The sequence below is a fragment of the Apus apus genome, chromosome Z, assembly GCF_020740795.1.
Source record: "Apus apus isolate bApuApu2 chromosome Z, bApuApu2.pri.cur, whole genome shotgun sequence".
Taxonomy (NCBI): domain Eukaryota; kingdom Metazoa; phylum Chordata; class Aves; order Apodiformes; family Apodidae; genus Apus; species Apus apus.
Genome location: NC_067312.1, coordinates 22,572,645 through 22,586,366, shown reverse-complemented (window position 1 = coordinate 22,586,366; position 13,722 = coordinate 22,572,645). Strand labels below are relative to the sequence as shown.

General features: G+C 35.7%; 1 protein-coding gene across 1 annotated transcript in view; it reads left to right on the top strand.

The window, feature by feature from the left end:
* The window catches only part of ADAMTS6 (ADAM metallopeptidase with thrombospondin type 1 motif 6), a 139,909-nt gene that overhangs the window by 116,034 nt on the left and 10,153 nt on the right, over window positions 1–13,722 (top strand). The window contains exons 21-22 of the mRNA XM_051642626.1: window positions 6,646–6,775; window positions 10,246–10,450. Coding sequence (XP_051498586.1) covers window positions 6,646–6,775; window positions 10,246–10,450 — 335 coding nt within the window. The remainder of the gene's footprint in view (window positions 1–6,645; window positions 6,776–10,245; window positions 10,451–13,722) is intronic.

Sequence of the window (13,722 nt, the reverse complement as noted above, 5' to 3'; positions counted from 1 at the left end):
GTTTGCAAAACAGTCACATGTTTAGATTGCTTCTAAAGAATAAAAGGAAGTCAGTCTTTCTTCCATGAGAAATTGTAAATTGTGTGTTTAGTAGTGTCATTCATTTTAAAGGAGAAAAGAACAAAGTATTCCTTAGTTTCTCTCCCAGTGAGCATCATGTTCTGTGCAGTGAACCAAGCATTAATCAAGTCTCCAAAGTCTGAGATTTATTTTGATATTTTTTAGGTTTTTCTAAAAAATAGCTTCCTCAAATTTACCAGCAGTTAAAAAGGCTTACCCGGTAACAGACAACTACTTTTCCATCTGAACATGAGGAATAACTTCTTTACTGTGTGAGTGACAGAGAACTGCAACAGTCTGCCCAGACAGGTTGTGCAGTCTCCTTCTCTGGGCATATTCAAGACCTGCTTGGATGCAGTCCTGAGTAATGTGCTCCATGTAATTCTGCTGTAACAAGAGTTTGAACTAGATGGTCTCTAAAGGTCCCTTCCAACACCAATGGTTCTGTGATTCTGTTTTTGTTTTGTTTTGTTTTGTTTCTGGATTCGTGTTCTCTTGTGTAGGATGATAATGTAAGTTCATTCATTTTTAATATCCAAAGTGCTAGAACAGGAAAGGGTGATACATATCACTTACAGATCACAGAATTGTAGTTTACATACTCTCATGTCTGTTTTTTCTTATATATTATCTTATAGTTTTCTGAGGGCAAGTGTTTGACTTTGTGCAGGCTCATAAGAGTTCTTGTTTAAAAAAATTCAGCAAAGGAAAAAAAATCCTTCTGTATGCTTTTACTTTTGTATAAATTTAAACTCAAACTTAATGAAGTGCATCCCACTCTTTTTGAAATTTCTTCTATGCTTAATAAATTTTAGCAGTAAATGGCAACAAGTGACAGCATTTATTATCTGAGATTTACCAGGTATCCTAAGCATTTGATTTTATTCATTCTATTAAACTGATCTCCAGATCAGTTAAATGTCTTAGAAACTCATGGTTTTTTATTAAATAGTCAGTGTACTATTATTTAGTAAATTGATTGCCATCCAATTTTCTTTGCTGCTCATCATTCTTCTAGTGTGGTGCCTACTATGTTTTTCTTTCATGTCCTCAGTTGAATTATGAAACTGTCTTTAGACAAATAGAACATAGTTGTCCTCATCAAGGGAAATGTAAGTTTGGCTCTGTGATGAACATCTTGTGATCTGATGAGTGAGCTCAGAAAGTATGTCTGGGTTAACCAGCATGCACTAGTTTTAGTGATGCAGGATTCAGTAAGTATTGGTACTGACATCTTTATAATTAACTGTTGCAATCACAAACCACAATTTTTGGGATTGCTTTTAAAAATAGATACAGCCTTAACATGCCTGCAATTTTAATTTAAGAATAAAATATGCTCCATGTAATTTAAAATTTGGCTGCTGAAAGTCATGCAGACTATTTGTGAATTGAAAACTGCAAAGCATTTGAGTTCTCTGGAGATTATGGTCACTAAACCACTGGAGTTTTGTTTTCTATTAGAATTGCATTGACCAGTCATGAAGATATTTGATGTCTTTTAATATAAACTGTAAATCTGTAGATTGAAAAGCTGAATGTTTCTGTCTAACTGTAATTATTCCCCCAAGAGTTTAAATGAACTTGTTTAAGCTATGCTTTTTAGATTATTTTAGGAGAGATCATATACTCAAGGAAGAGTTGATAATTTAAAAGTTTTTTTCTAAAGGCCCACGAGGCTTAACCCAGCTATAGCTTTTGTCTGGGTAAAAACTGCATTTCTAGCTTTTTCAGTTTCATTTTCTTGCCGTAAGTTAGAGTTTGAATTTTGTTTCTGAGATTTTATTTTAAATAACACTGTAATTAGACAGAAGTGATGTAAAGATTGCATACTATATGTCAAGACACTGCAGAACATGTTAAAACTGGAGCAATATATCTACTGGCCTAGACTAAAGATTCACTGTGAGTGAATAGTGGTGGATACGGTCTTACCTGTGATATCCTACCTGACCAATATTCAATAAATAACAGGTCTGACTTAATTTTATTATTTTTTTTAAACTGAGCACAATTATACTTTATGTTCATAGTACTTCAAAATACTTTCTTATTACATAGGTCCTCAGGAATAAATTTACTGAGGGCGCCCAGGCCTTGAAGGAAATGTGTCTGATGCCAATAGGCAATTCAGAGAAAACATAACGTTAATTTGTATGCTATCCAATAAATGTATTTGTGAGAATGGTATGCATAATAAATGCTTAATTCTATAATGTGTATAAATTACTGTTGTAAGTAATTATATTTCAGGGAAATACCATTATGAAAGCAGCATTCAGCCTGTTTTATCAGCTACCAAGATAATTATGGCAGCTCGAGATCAAACAATGTATGATTATTCAGCAGTTGGAGCTGAACAGGAATTCTGTGTCAAGTAGCACATGTTACTATCATTGCTGTTTGGCATTACCTTTTAAATACTATTTCTCGTCACTCTGAAAACTGAATAGAGAAATGCAAGAGGAGTACTCCTACTCAGGTCGTCAGATGTTTTTTGATTACTTTCCCCCGTTGGCAGTGTTTGTATAGATGATAGAATTTAAAGTGAATCATCTTGTCACAGATTCTCAAATATTAAGATCTTCCATTTATTTGTCAAGAGCCAAAGGAAGAGGTTATAAAGGAGTACCTAATCTGGTAAACATTTTTCTCTCATGCTCTAATTCATATCTTTTCTCTACTAAAGTAATACTAAAGGAATAGAGCACTGAAGAAAATAATCTCTCACTCTGTGTATATATATGCACAATATATAACAAGAAGATTGAACTACTAATTGATGCCAAATTTTGAAGACTATGAAGATCTAGAAGTAAATGACCAATGAGGCAAAGTGTAACACGATAGGTCATGCTTGACTAGCCATATATATTTTAATATAACTAATTTTCTAAACCAAAGAAATGTAGTATATCAATTGATCTAGACTTTGTTAAGGCTTTTGCTGTCATGTACCCCTAAAAAAAGGAATTAGAAAAGATTATTGAACAAGAGGCATGGATAAAATGTAAATTATTGGGCCAAAAGGCAATGAGCTAGTGGACTGCTTAAAGACCTTGCACGACTCATGAGACCTCAGTTTTTCTTGATCTGATAGCAGTATAAAAAGTAGAAAACTCTGATTGAAATCGCTGACGGTGCAGTGTTAGGAGACACATGGGGAAGACTGGAATGTGTTGTAGTCATGATAAAGATAGATTTGGTTTTAGGATGTATTTATTTAGAAGTATTAATGACACTGAATAAGGCAGGAGTAGAATCACTCTGGACTACTGGGCACAGTTTGTTTTGTGGCTGTAATAAATTGAGGTGTGAGCAGATGCACAGAAAGGTTGTGAAGCTGACCAAAGGAATGGTGGGTCTAGCAACACACAGTCTTCAATAGTTGACTTGGTTAACTCTTGCTTAACTTAAACTGAAAGACTGTTTTGACTTTTAAAAAATAAATTGGTAATTAATGTATCTGGAATGGAAATTGGAATGCTTATAGTAGTCAGAGGTATGAAGTTCATAGAAAAAATAAATGTACCTGGAGCTTGATCAGTTTATGAAAGGGGTTTCACAGAGTGTTTCCCTGCAATAAAAGGCTGTTGCTTCTAGTTGTATGTTTCAAGTTTGTGTTTCAAGGTTATTTAATTACCCTTATAGTGTAAGATCTCACTCAATTCCAGCTCTGTATCATTTCATGTAATTGAAATTCTAGGTGCTGAGAATGCTGTAAATGGAACACCTTTATGGTAAGCTCTAAAATCTATGATACCTGGTGGGTAAATATCTGAAAGAGAGTATCTGTCTGTTAACACAATCAACCAACAGCTGTGGAGGCATGCCTCAGGCCTTTGAGGGTCCCCTGTGCTAATGATCAGAGTTGTTTCTAGGTTGTGTATGTCTAGACATAACTACCTCGTAAAATGGGTTTTTTGCAACACATAAAACACATACACTGAAAATTAGCAAAAAAATGGAGGTTGAATGCTGTTCAAAGATGTTATTTTCTTTTTTGCTTATCCAGGTAGATTTGTGTATGTAGGATCCTCTTGGAAAAGTCTGCGAGCCTTCTCTTCAGTGGCACATACTGTTGTCTAGTGTGTCATCCAGTTACATGCACAAATAGGAGCAAATGGAAGAAGCTGATTGGTTTACCTGGCTTATCTGTAAAACATATGTCACATATTAATCACTATTTTTTTTCATAAATAAAATTATTATTATATTTATGGATAACCTGAGATAATCTGATCTGTGAGATTAATTACAGCTTGATTTAAAGTGTCTACTTTGTGAAAGCTGTGTGCAGCTCCAATCCAGAAAGAGATACACCAGGAGCAAAGCTCTGAACTCTGGATTTAAGGACTGCAGTAGAGTGAAGACTCCAGCATTAGTTATCTTTGGTCTCAACATGGTTAATGATTTTGAGGTCAGATGAGGCAGTGATTTTGAGGGTTAATACGAAGTTTTCATCTGCTAAACAGGCATCCTGTAAGAAAGTGCATGAATCCAACTCCTCTCCCGCATGTTAGAAAAGTGTACATTAGAGTTGAGGATACCTGAAACATTTTTATGGCCTCAGGATCCAGTCTGCTGCGTTTTCCTGAGTGTATTTGAATTGAAAGGGCTGTGTTTCTACATGAGGGTTAATACCAATATTTTGATTGGATGCCATGACAGTTATCTATCAAACAACAATCCCCTATTGCAGAGTGAAGAGATTTCAGCTGGGAGTACAGCTTCAGAAGAATGCTCTTACCTGTGTGCCATAGAAGTTGAGAAATCTAAGAGGGTAGGGAAAGGAAAGATTTTTTTAATATGCATTCTGGGCCACAGTGCGGACAGGGACACATGGCAGGATGATAAAAAAGAGATTTAATCTCTAACCAGAAAATAAGGCATTGATCCAGGCCAGGCAGGTATGGATATTTATCCCTGATTTCAAGATTGTTTAGACATGTTACAACAGACAGTAAGTGAATAAAAAGTAGAAATAATCTACAGACTAGATGCCACAATCTTGTCACCTTAGCTAAATTAACCACTAACTCACAGCAGTTAGCATGCTCATGGGATTTAGGAATCCCCTCAGGGTGAAAATGGATTGTAACTACTCCTGCATCTGCAGCCTGATGAGGCAGTGCATGCCATCCTCAAGACTCATGAAAAAGTTTACTATTTCTCCTGTATCCTTTGCACATTATGTCAAGAAGCCATTGCACATGCCTCTCTGTGTAGACTGGGAGACTTCTGTTTGTAGCCAATCACGATGCTTTGTGGACCAAACTTTAGGCATCTTAAGGCCAGGCTTGACTCACTGTTGGGATTAAGCACACGAACTCTGTATGGGTCACATTTTAGGAAACAAAGTAAGAGGTTTGATTTTTGTCCATAATGAGTAACAAGAGAAGCAATTGCAAGGTAAGGTGTTTAGCTTGTTTAAAATGCGCAAAAGGACTGCAAATATCTGGTGAAAGAAATCCCATGTTTTTTGTGGGATATTTAGTGTCTGAAAAACATATTTATGTAATTAATGTTATTACTGCATGTCTACCTCCTATAAAAGCTTGTCTTAAAATGAAGAGAGGGCTGTAAAGTAAAGTTGGCAGATGTTTGAAGCCAGGATGTTTTAATCCCTATTTAATTGTATGCATTTCACGTTTTGGAAGAAGTTAAATAATTGCTTCTGATTTTAAGAAACTTTCAGGGCTTTTGGCAACTGTTATCATACAAATAATCCTATTATTTCGGTATTGTGACTACTCATATTAAATAAGAACTGCATATGAGTTGCAGATCCACAGTCGTTTTATGCCAGCAAACATCATGCAGCTTGTTCTAAAAAGAGAGGGGGAGACTGTGTGTGCTTCTCTTTACAACAATACTCTGAGCTGCACTGTTGTCATATCAGTGGTTCTTTAATGCCTTTCCTTAAATCCTATTTTTTAAAAAATCAGAAAATCTGCTTAATATGCTACCTACTCTTCCTTATCATGTTGCCTTGGCAGTGATACATCATTATGTTTTGGGAGTAGTATTCACTTCTAAACTGTCTTGTTGATGGTTAACAATGAAAGAAGAGCTGTGAGTGCCAGACGAAATGAGTTATTTGCAGAGACAGACTGCATCTTTCAGAATGAATAATACTTTTATTATTTTAATGAAGAAAATGTTTATAGGATGACATGTATAAAAATGCAACACTGTTTCCCAGTATTGCTGCTTTATTTTAAACCAGAGCACATAAACAATAATTCTGCATTGAAGTGTGACCACATTCTATTGGGTGATGTTTTCTTTGGACATTTAAGTGTCTTTTACTAGCAGAGGAGAGTAGACAGAAGATGGATTTTGTGCAATACACAAATAAAAACAATCTGTTAGTAAATCTATAAATATATTCTCTTTGTTTTAGAACACAACAGCAATTTAAAATCCTCTCTCAGTGGGTTGGCCTACAAGTCAAGGAAAATGAAATTTATTGTGGTCCGGGGGCATTCAGTCACTCAGAACTCGCACCTCTGCAGCATTCAGCCAATTAAAGTGGAGAGCAAGGAAGATTAATTAGTGGTTTTTGTTTCATTTCATCCCAAGGTGTGCAGAAACAAGAGGTGGTGTGTAAAAGGCTGGATGACAACTCCATTGTACAAAACAATTACTGTGACCCTGACAGTAAGCCTCCAGAAAACCAAAGAGCCTGCAACACTGAGCCTTGCCCTCCTGAGTAAGTCATTAAACACTAAGATGGACATATGTTTTGCACAGATAGAAAAGTCTTCGCAATCCATAATGGATCCTGTTGACCAAATATGCATAAAATTCTGATCTAGTATTAGAGTCCTGTCTTATCAGACAGGATATTTAGCTTTGGTGTTTGGTTTTGGTTTATTGTTCTTCTGGAATCAGATATGGAAAATGCATACTGACCTAGAGAAGATCTGATTTGACTGGGGAACAGTGGTGTTGAAACTACACAAAGCAGCTCAGACATTGTAAGTAAAAAGATAGTAGCGAAGCAGTTTCTTAGAGTCTAAGTGTCAGATGTGATGAATAATGCTTAGAGTAGAAGTGGGGACCATTCTTAAGACAGCAATGACACAGGAATCTTGAGGTGAGACTGAATTTGACATAGATATTTATAATACACACTAAATATTTGCCGTATTATTAAGTACATTATATAAAAACTGGGGTTGAAGTCTTCATGTGAGAAATGGAAAACAAACCATTTACTAATAATTTTTTTGTCCAGCAGCTTTCTTTACAGGATACTTAGTGTTGTGCGCTGGTGCTGTGTGCCTTTAGGTTTAGGTGCCTACTTGGTTACATCTGTTTAGTTTTATTTTTAAAGATAGCTGTGTGCTATATATTGGAAAGATAATTAAAACCACACCAGCTCATTTATTCAAAAATGAAATTTGGCAAGGACGTGTAGCATAATATAATCTTACTATAAAAGCTGTTAAGAAACAGTTGTGAGATTTTGCACAAGAAAATAATTTCAGCAGATGCAGAACAGCTTCTTCTTATGTTTTGAGACAAATAAATATGTGGGAAAAGTGGAAGAGATAAAACTGTTCATTGTTTCATGAGCTCTGGTTAGTTTAAATTTGGTGATAGTCTTTATCTATATTCCAATTGGTCATGGAAATCATTAATGCTGATTAAATGTAGGTAGCACAATAAAGAAATACTGTGGTCTCTTTAAAATGTCCCTTAGAAACTGTTAAATTGTAGCATGAAGGACACTGGAAGGGATGAGACAAGACTATAATGTACTAAATCCCAGCAGGTCTTCATGAAGCCACTTTCTTTCTAGAGTATAAACTGCTTCCCTGGCGTGGTGACTGGTTGCAGGAAGGCAGAGCAATGTCTTCTACCACTTATGCCCCGTGTCATGTACATATGCATTTGACATAAGCAGATGTGGAGCCATTACACTGCTCTCTCCTTGAGTGTGTTTGAATGTGAATGTGCTTTCTCACAAGTAGGTCTAAAGTAGGACTAAGTAATTGTCCCCGCAGTCTATTTGTAAATATACGTTTACCTTGCAGGGATATGCACTAGCATTCTGTTTGGATAACACTGCCTAGCATGGCTGTAAATGCAGTGTCTAAGCTGTCACATCATGCACAGAGAGCAGAACCTGGGAAGTGGCCTATCCATTCCTTTGTGTGGCTTAGCTATTAACAAATTTGCTCTTTATAAAGTAGTGTTAACATAGTTATTCCAAACTAGCTAATGTGTATTTTTGGCATTGAAGTTATTTTAAAAAAACAAACAACAACAAACAAGGAAGAAAAAAACCCAAACAAAAACAAACAAAAAGCCCAACGAACAACTCCACAAAGCAGGACATACTTGTATTCTCCATCCAGTGCAGCAGGGACACTGATGTACTTGGTGAAATGCAAGTCATCAAGATTCAGAAAGTACCATGTATTAATCAGCATCTGCTTGAATGTGTCAGAGCAGTTCAGCCCACATCTGCCTCTATTCTGATGTTGCCCACAAGATGAATACAGAGGTCTAAAGGGTTCTTGATTCCTGATCCTGTAGGTAGTCTTGAAAAAGACTTTAAATAATGGATGGTTACCCCAAGAAGTTTAACCTGTTTGTCTGGAAGATATATCACTCAATTAGACTTACTCTTCATATAGAGCAGCCAAATACTTTCTTTTTTAATTAACACATTTCCACTTTCCTTGTGTTAATATACCAAAAGTTCTGAAAAATGTTACTCTTTCTAACTGAAGCCAGTTACATAATTCCTGTTGTCCCTGGGCAGCAGCAAAGACTGTTTTTTCACAGTATTTTGTTTGTTATTACAATTGCGGATTTCAAGAAATGATTCAGGTAACTCTCTTAGTTCTGTGAATTATTAATAATATAGTCTTGTCACACAGAATAAACATAAAAGGTACGTTGAGCAAATCATAGTATCAACTAAAAATTGACACTTCAGCCTCTCCAAAGCTCTGAAGAGCTTCTAATTCTCCCTGCTGTGGCAAAAGCATAAAGTTTGATGTCAAAGAATCACAAACAAATTCTCTTCTGCTGGAAAACTACTGACATAATGTACCATATTTGTTTGCATCTCTGCATTGATCTAGGTTCATATTAGAATTTATTACATGTTCTACAACACAAGGCAGGATAGCAGCACATATTTTTTTTGACAGAAGGTTCAGAAAATGACTGATCTTATGAGCTTGCTCCAAGCATACCTCCAGGAACATTCACAATGACTGATATGCTTGGCATTTTTTGCATATTTACCCAACATGTGGTAGCATACTAGACTTCATCCTTTGCAAGGATGATTCAGGCAAATGTATCTAATAAACATGAAATATTGAAGACCAAGTGTGCTCAACGATATGAAGAGATATTTCCAGTGAACTGAGCTACATTTACCAGTAGAAAAAAACCAAAAAACAAAAACCAATTACAGCCAGATTAACAGGACTTTAATCTCTGCAACAACACCAAGTAATCTAAATATACTGTATAAATTCTACTACATGCATGCAAACACTCAGGAGTTCCATGTAGAAGCTATCATGCAGTGCTTTAAATTTTTAAATATTTCTTGAGGTAATTTGTTTCTGTGATAAATTCATGTTTTACTAGTGTTTGCTTTACTTTAATAAATAAGAATACTTTGCATTTCATTATAGCCTTTTATAAAAGTGTTTTAAAATGTTTCATCATCAGATGAGAATTCTCAGAAAGCTCAATTTTGATATAATTTTTTTTTGTAATGATACTAAAGAGGCAACCATCTTGGCTTTTAACTTGTGCTGTAACCTACAGCAGTGGTTCCCAAACATTTCCAGTTGCAACCACTTTCAGATAAATAATTTCAGGCAAGTCCAGCACAAGTCTACTTAAACAGCTGCAGTTTCGTCAGGCTCAACACTTCTTTCTAACTATTATAGCCTAGCCTGGAAATGACTGCTCTGGAAAAAATACAAAGTTGTATTATTATTGGAAGATGCGATTGCAATGAGGCATAAATTAAAATGTTCAGTAAAAAGGGCCATAAGTTTCTACTTTACTTCACTGTGAATAAGCCTATTGTTAACAAAGATTTAGGTTTAGTAATTTAAACTATTTGGATTCTGGGTTTGTGTAATTACCTACTCTGTTTCTGAAATGCAGTAACTGAGTCTCCTAACTTTTTCTATCCAGGTGGTTTATAGGAGACTGGTCAGAATGCAGTAAGACCTGTGATGGAGGAATGCGTTCACGAACAGTTCTCTGTATCAGAAAGATTGGACCTTCTGAGGAGGAGACACTGGACAATACCAACTGTTTAACACACCAGCCCATTGAAAAAGAGCCCTGTAACAATCAGTCCTGTCCCCCACAGTGGGTTGCTTTGGACTGGTCAGAAGTAAGAAAGTTTTGGTGTGTTAAGTCATGGTAATAGTGGAGAAAAGAGCTCTGACCACTGAGTATTAGTACATTTTTGATCACTGCTTGCTAAGTAAAGAATTAATAAGAAATTCAAAACCTGATGTATTTAGCATTGAAGCAGTTTTTTCTTTATTCTTTACTTCTATGTTGTCAGTTCTGTTTTTTTTGTCAAATAATTATGACCCCACCCTTCTTAGTAGAAAAATTGTAAAATACTGTTTAAAACAGTAATAGAAAAAAAAAAAAAAAAAAGAATAGTCTACTGTAGAGTCCATTGCTTTTTAAAGAGGCAAATAGCTGGATAGTAGAGATGGTGGGTTTACAATATCAGAAGCCAGAATAAACTGCATTATTTTTTCTGAAGCAACCGTGCTGATGTACAGCATCACCTTTCTTAGCAACATGCCTCATGAGGTAGTCCTGAAAGTTAGTATTCTTTTAATAAAGAAAGGACATCTTTCATTAAGTATGGTGATATCTGTCACACTATACGCCAAGCTTACACTGTATCTTGTACTGATTCAGGTATTAAATCTGAAAGATGCAAACCAGTGCAGATGAAAGGAAAGGCTGTGTTTGAGTTGCACTGCATCACAGGCACATCAGGGTGCAAAAATGTTTGTATACTTTTTCAGATCCTTGCTGTCGTGGACTCCCATCTCACCACGCTTTTTATCCCAAAGCACCCTTTGGAGTACTTCACAGTTTAGAATTTGCTGAGTTTCCATGCCTCTATTCTTGCTGTGAAAAGCAGCTGTATCATATAATTGCTTTCATAAATCAATTAAAGTGCGTATTGAAATCAGTTAATTTTGGGATTTGTCCCACTGTTTCTTGGAAAACTACTCCTGAACTTCAATCTTTGAATTGCAAGTAGTGTTCTAATGCTTTAGTTCCATGTCACTTTTATACCTGTTTGCTTTTGTTATCTGAAACAGCCCTACTTCTTTTCCAGCTATTATTCATCAGAAATCAATTAATCTTGATCACATTCTGCTTTCATGTTTCAGTTTGAAATTATCTTTTTGGGAATGTATTACTAGAGTTAAAGGTATATAACATCCCAGAGGAGTTTTTCACATGTGCCTCGTTCTTTTGTTTCCTGCCTTAACTGAAAAAACCCTAAATAAGTTTGTTCTGTTCCTATCACATGTTTATTATGTAAAGTAATCTTACGCCCTGTTAATGTATTCAGACATTTATCCTTTTTTAATTTCTTGGGGTTTTTTTTGGTGTTTTGTGTGGGTTTTTTTTTTTTTGTGGTTTGTTTGTTTTTAATGAACACTCTTGTGTGTCAGACTGCCAAAATTATTTTCATTTCAATTATTGTTGTCTTCATGGTTGTGCAGTTCTTTCTGCAGAGCATAGCCCAGTAGCATCAAGGTTAGTTAGTTACCTGTGCTATCTACTAGTTCCATTAATTTCAGAAACACTGAACAACTGAAACTGCTTTTGTATGAAAATCATTAAGTAGACTAGAAAGAGATATGAATGGAATCAGTCTTACAACTGATCCTAAAAGGTCTTTGGAGGTAGCATCTGTGAAATCCTAACTCAGTTGTCATCCCTCTTTCAAATACTTTACCAAAGCCCAGGTAGATTAGAACTTGCTCTACGTGCTTTGTCTAAAAAATTAGACTATTATATTAAACTGGAATGATCTACCAGTGATATACCCCTGATTAATTTTATCCCGTTTTCTGTGTGGTTGCTTGCTTTTAAACAGTCTTTAATTCAAAGTGAATGTTAAATGACCATACACTGTAAAGAAGGCTGTGCCTATAGTTACATTGATTGCTTCTATGCACAGATACTTAAAGCTCCAAAAGTTGTTATAGTCTCCAAAAATTCAAATCATAAAGAAGCAAGGCTACTAGCATCTCTTTGGGCACCCATAGAAGTGGTACAGTACAGCTCTTACTATAATTTGTTAGTACGGGTAGTAGAGTTCTTTGAGTCATAGAATGGTTGAGGTTGGAAGGGATCTCTCAATCATCTTGTCCAATCCCCCTGCTTAAGCAGGGCCACCTAGGCCCAATTAGGACCGTGTCTAGACGGCTTTTTAATATCTCCAAGCTTGGGGACTCCATAAGCTATTAGTAAATAATAGTTAAAGAATTATGGCAGTATTTAAAAGTAGTAATATCTGCACGTTAAGTTACAGTGCTGTGAGCTGCCATGGAAACTTGTTAATCTCCTTGCTGTCTGAATTTGATGCTTGTAGAATCTCCATCTGTTCTTCCTAGCTGAAGAAACTAATTCTGTAGGCAATTTAAAAATTATTATGATTATTACACATGTTATTTCTCTTTGAACAAAAGAAAAATGTGTCAATTTGCTGTACTGTTAACTGGTTTTGTTCTGCAAGGAATTATGAATGAAATGCCATTTTAGTCAGCTTTTATATAACAGAAAAATCTTCTAAAATATAACATGAACAGCTGCATTTTCTTTTGTTCTCATTAATTGATCAGAGAAATGCTTGTGCTTATATTCTGCATCTCCTGCTATTTGTATGAGGTTTTGATAATAATCCACTATCATAAAACAGATAAGTATTTCCCAGAGTATACCTCAGTTTGTCTCTCGCTTTATTCCGTTTAAGGTTTTTTTTAATCAGGTCTGCAAAAAGTTATCAGCATTATATTTGGAAACCTGTAGAAAAGTAGTTTCTTTCAGCAACTTTTTGCAGTATAGGTCAGGACCACAGGAAACCCAGAAATAGCACAGTGAACCTTAAAGTGTGTGTTGTTCTATGTGCAGAACAATATTTTTTTACCCCACTGTGAGCCAGCATTTCCCACAACAAATGGGACACCAAAATCAAGGCAGAAAAGGTATGAAATGGTCTTTGTCTCTAAATGAAAAGATACCGTGTATTCCAGCCTTTTGCAAATGAATCAGACTTAGAGCAGAAAATAAAGGAGTGAGAAGGAAAGAATGGATGAGTGGGAGGGGATGTTCAAAGACTAATCATACCATGTCTGTGGCATTGATAGTTTGTAAGCTTTTTGCATCCATTATCACAGTACTTTATTTCGGGTAGGAATATCTGGGCATCCCCTCAGTACTGACAAATAATAGTATCCATATGACAAGTTACAAAGCATTAGATATATGTTGTCTATATCCTGTTGCCTCCTTGAGACATTGGTCAATAATACATCATCCTTAGAGCTATCAACATTATGACCTTTCTAAGAAGCTTGAACAACTATTTAAGGCCTTCATATCCAGCACTTTATACAG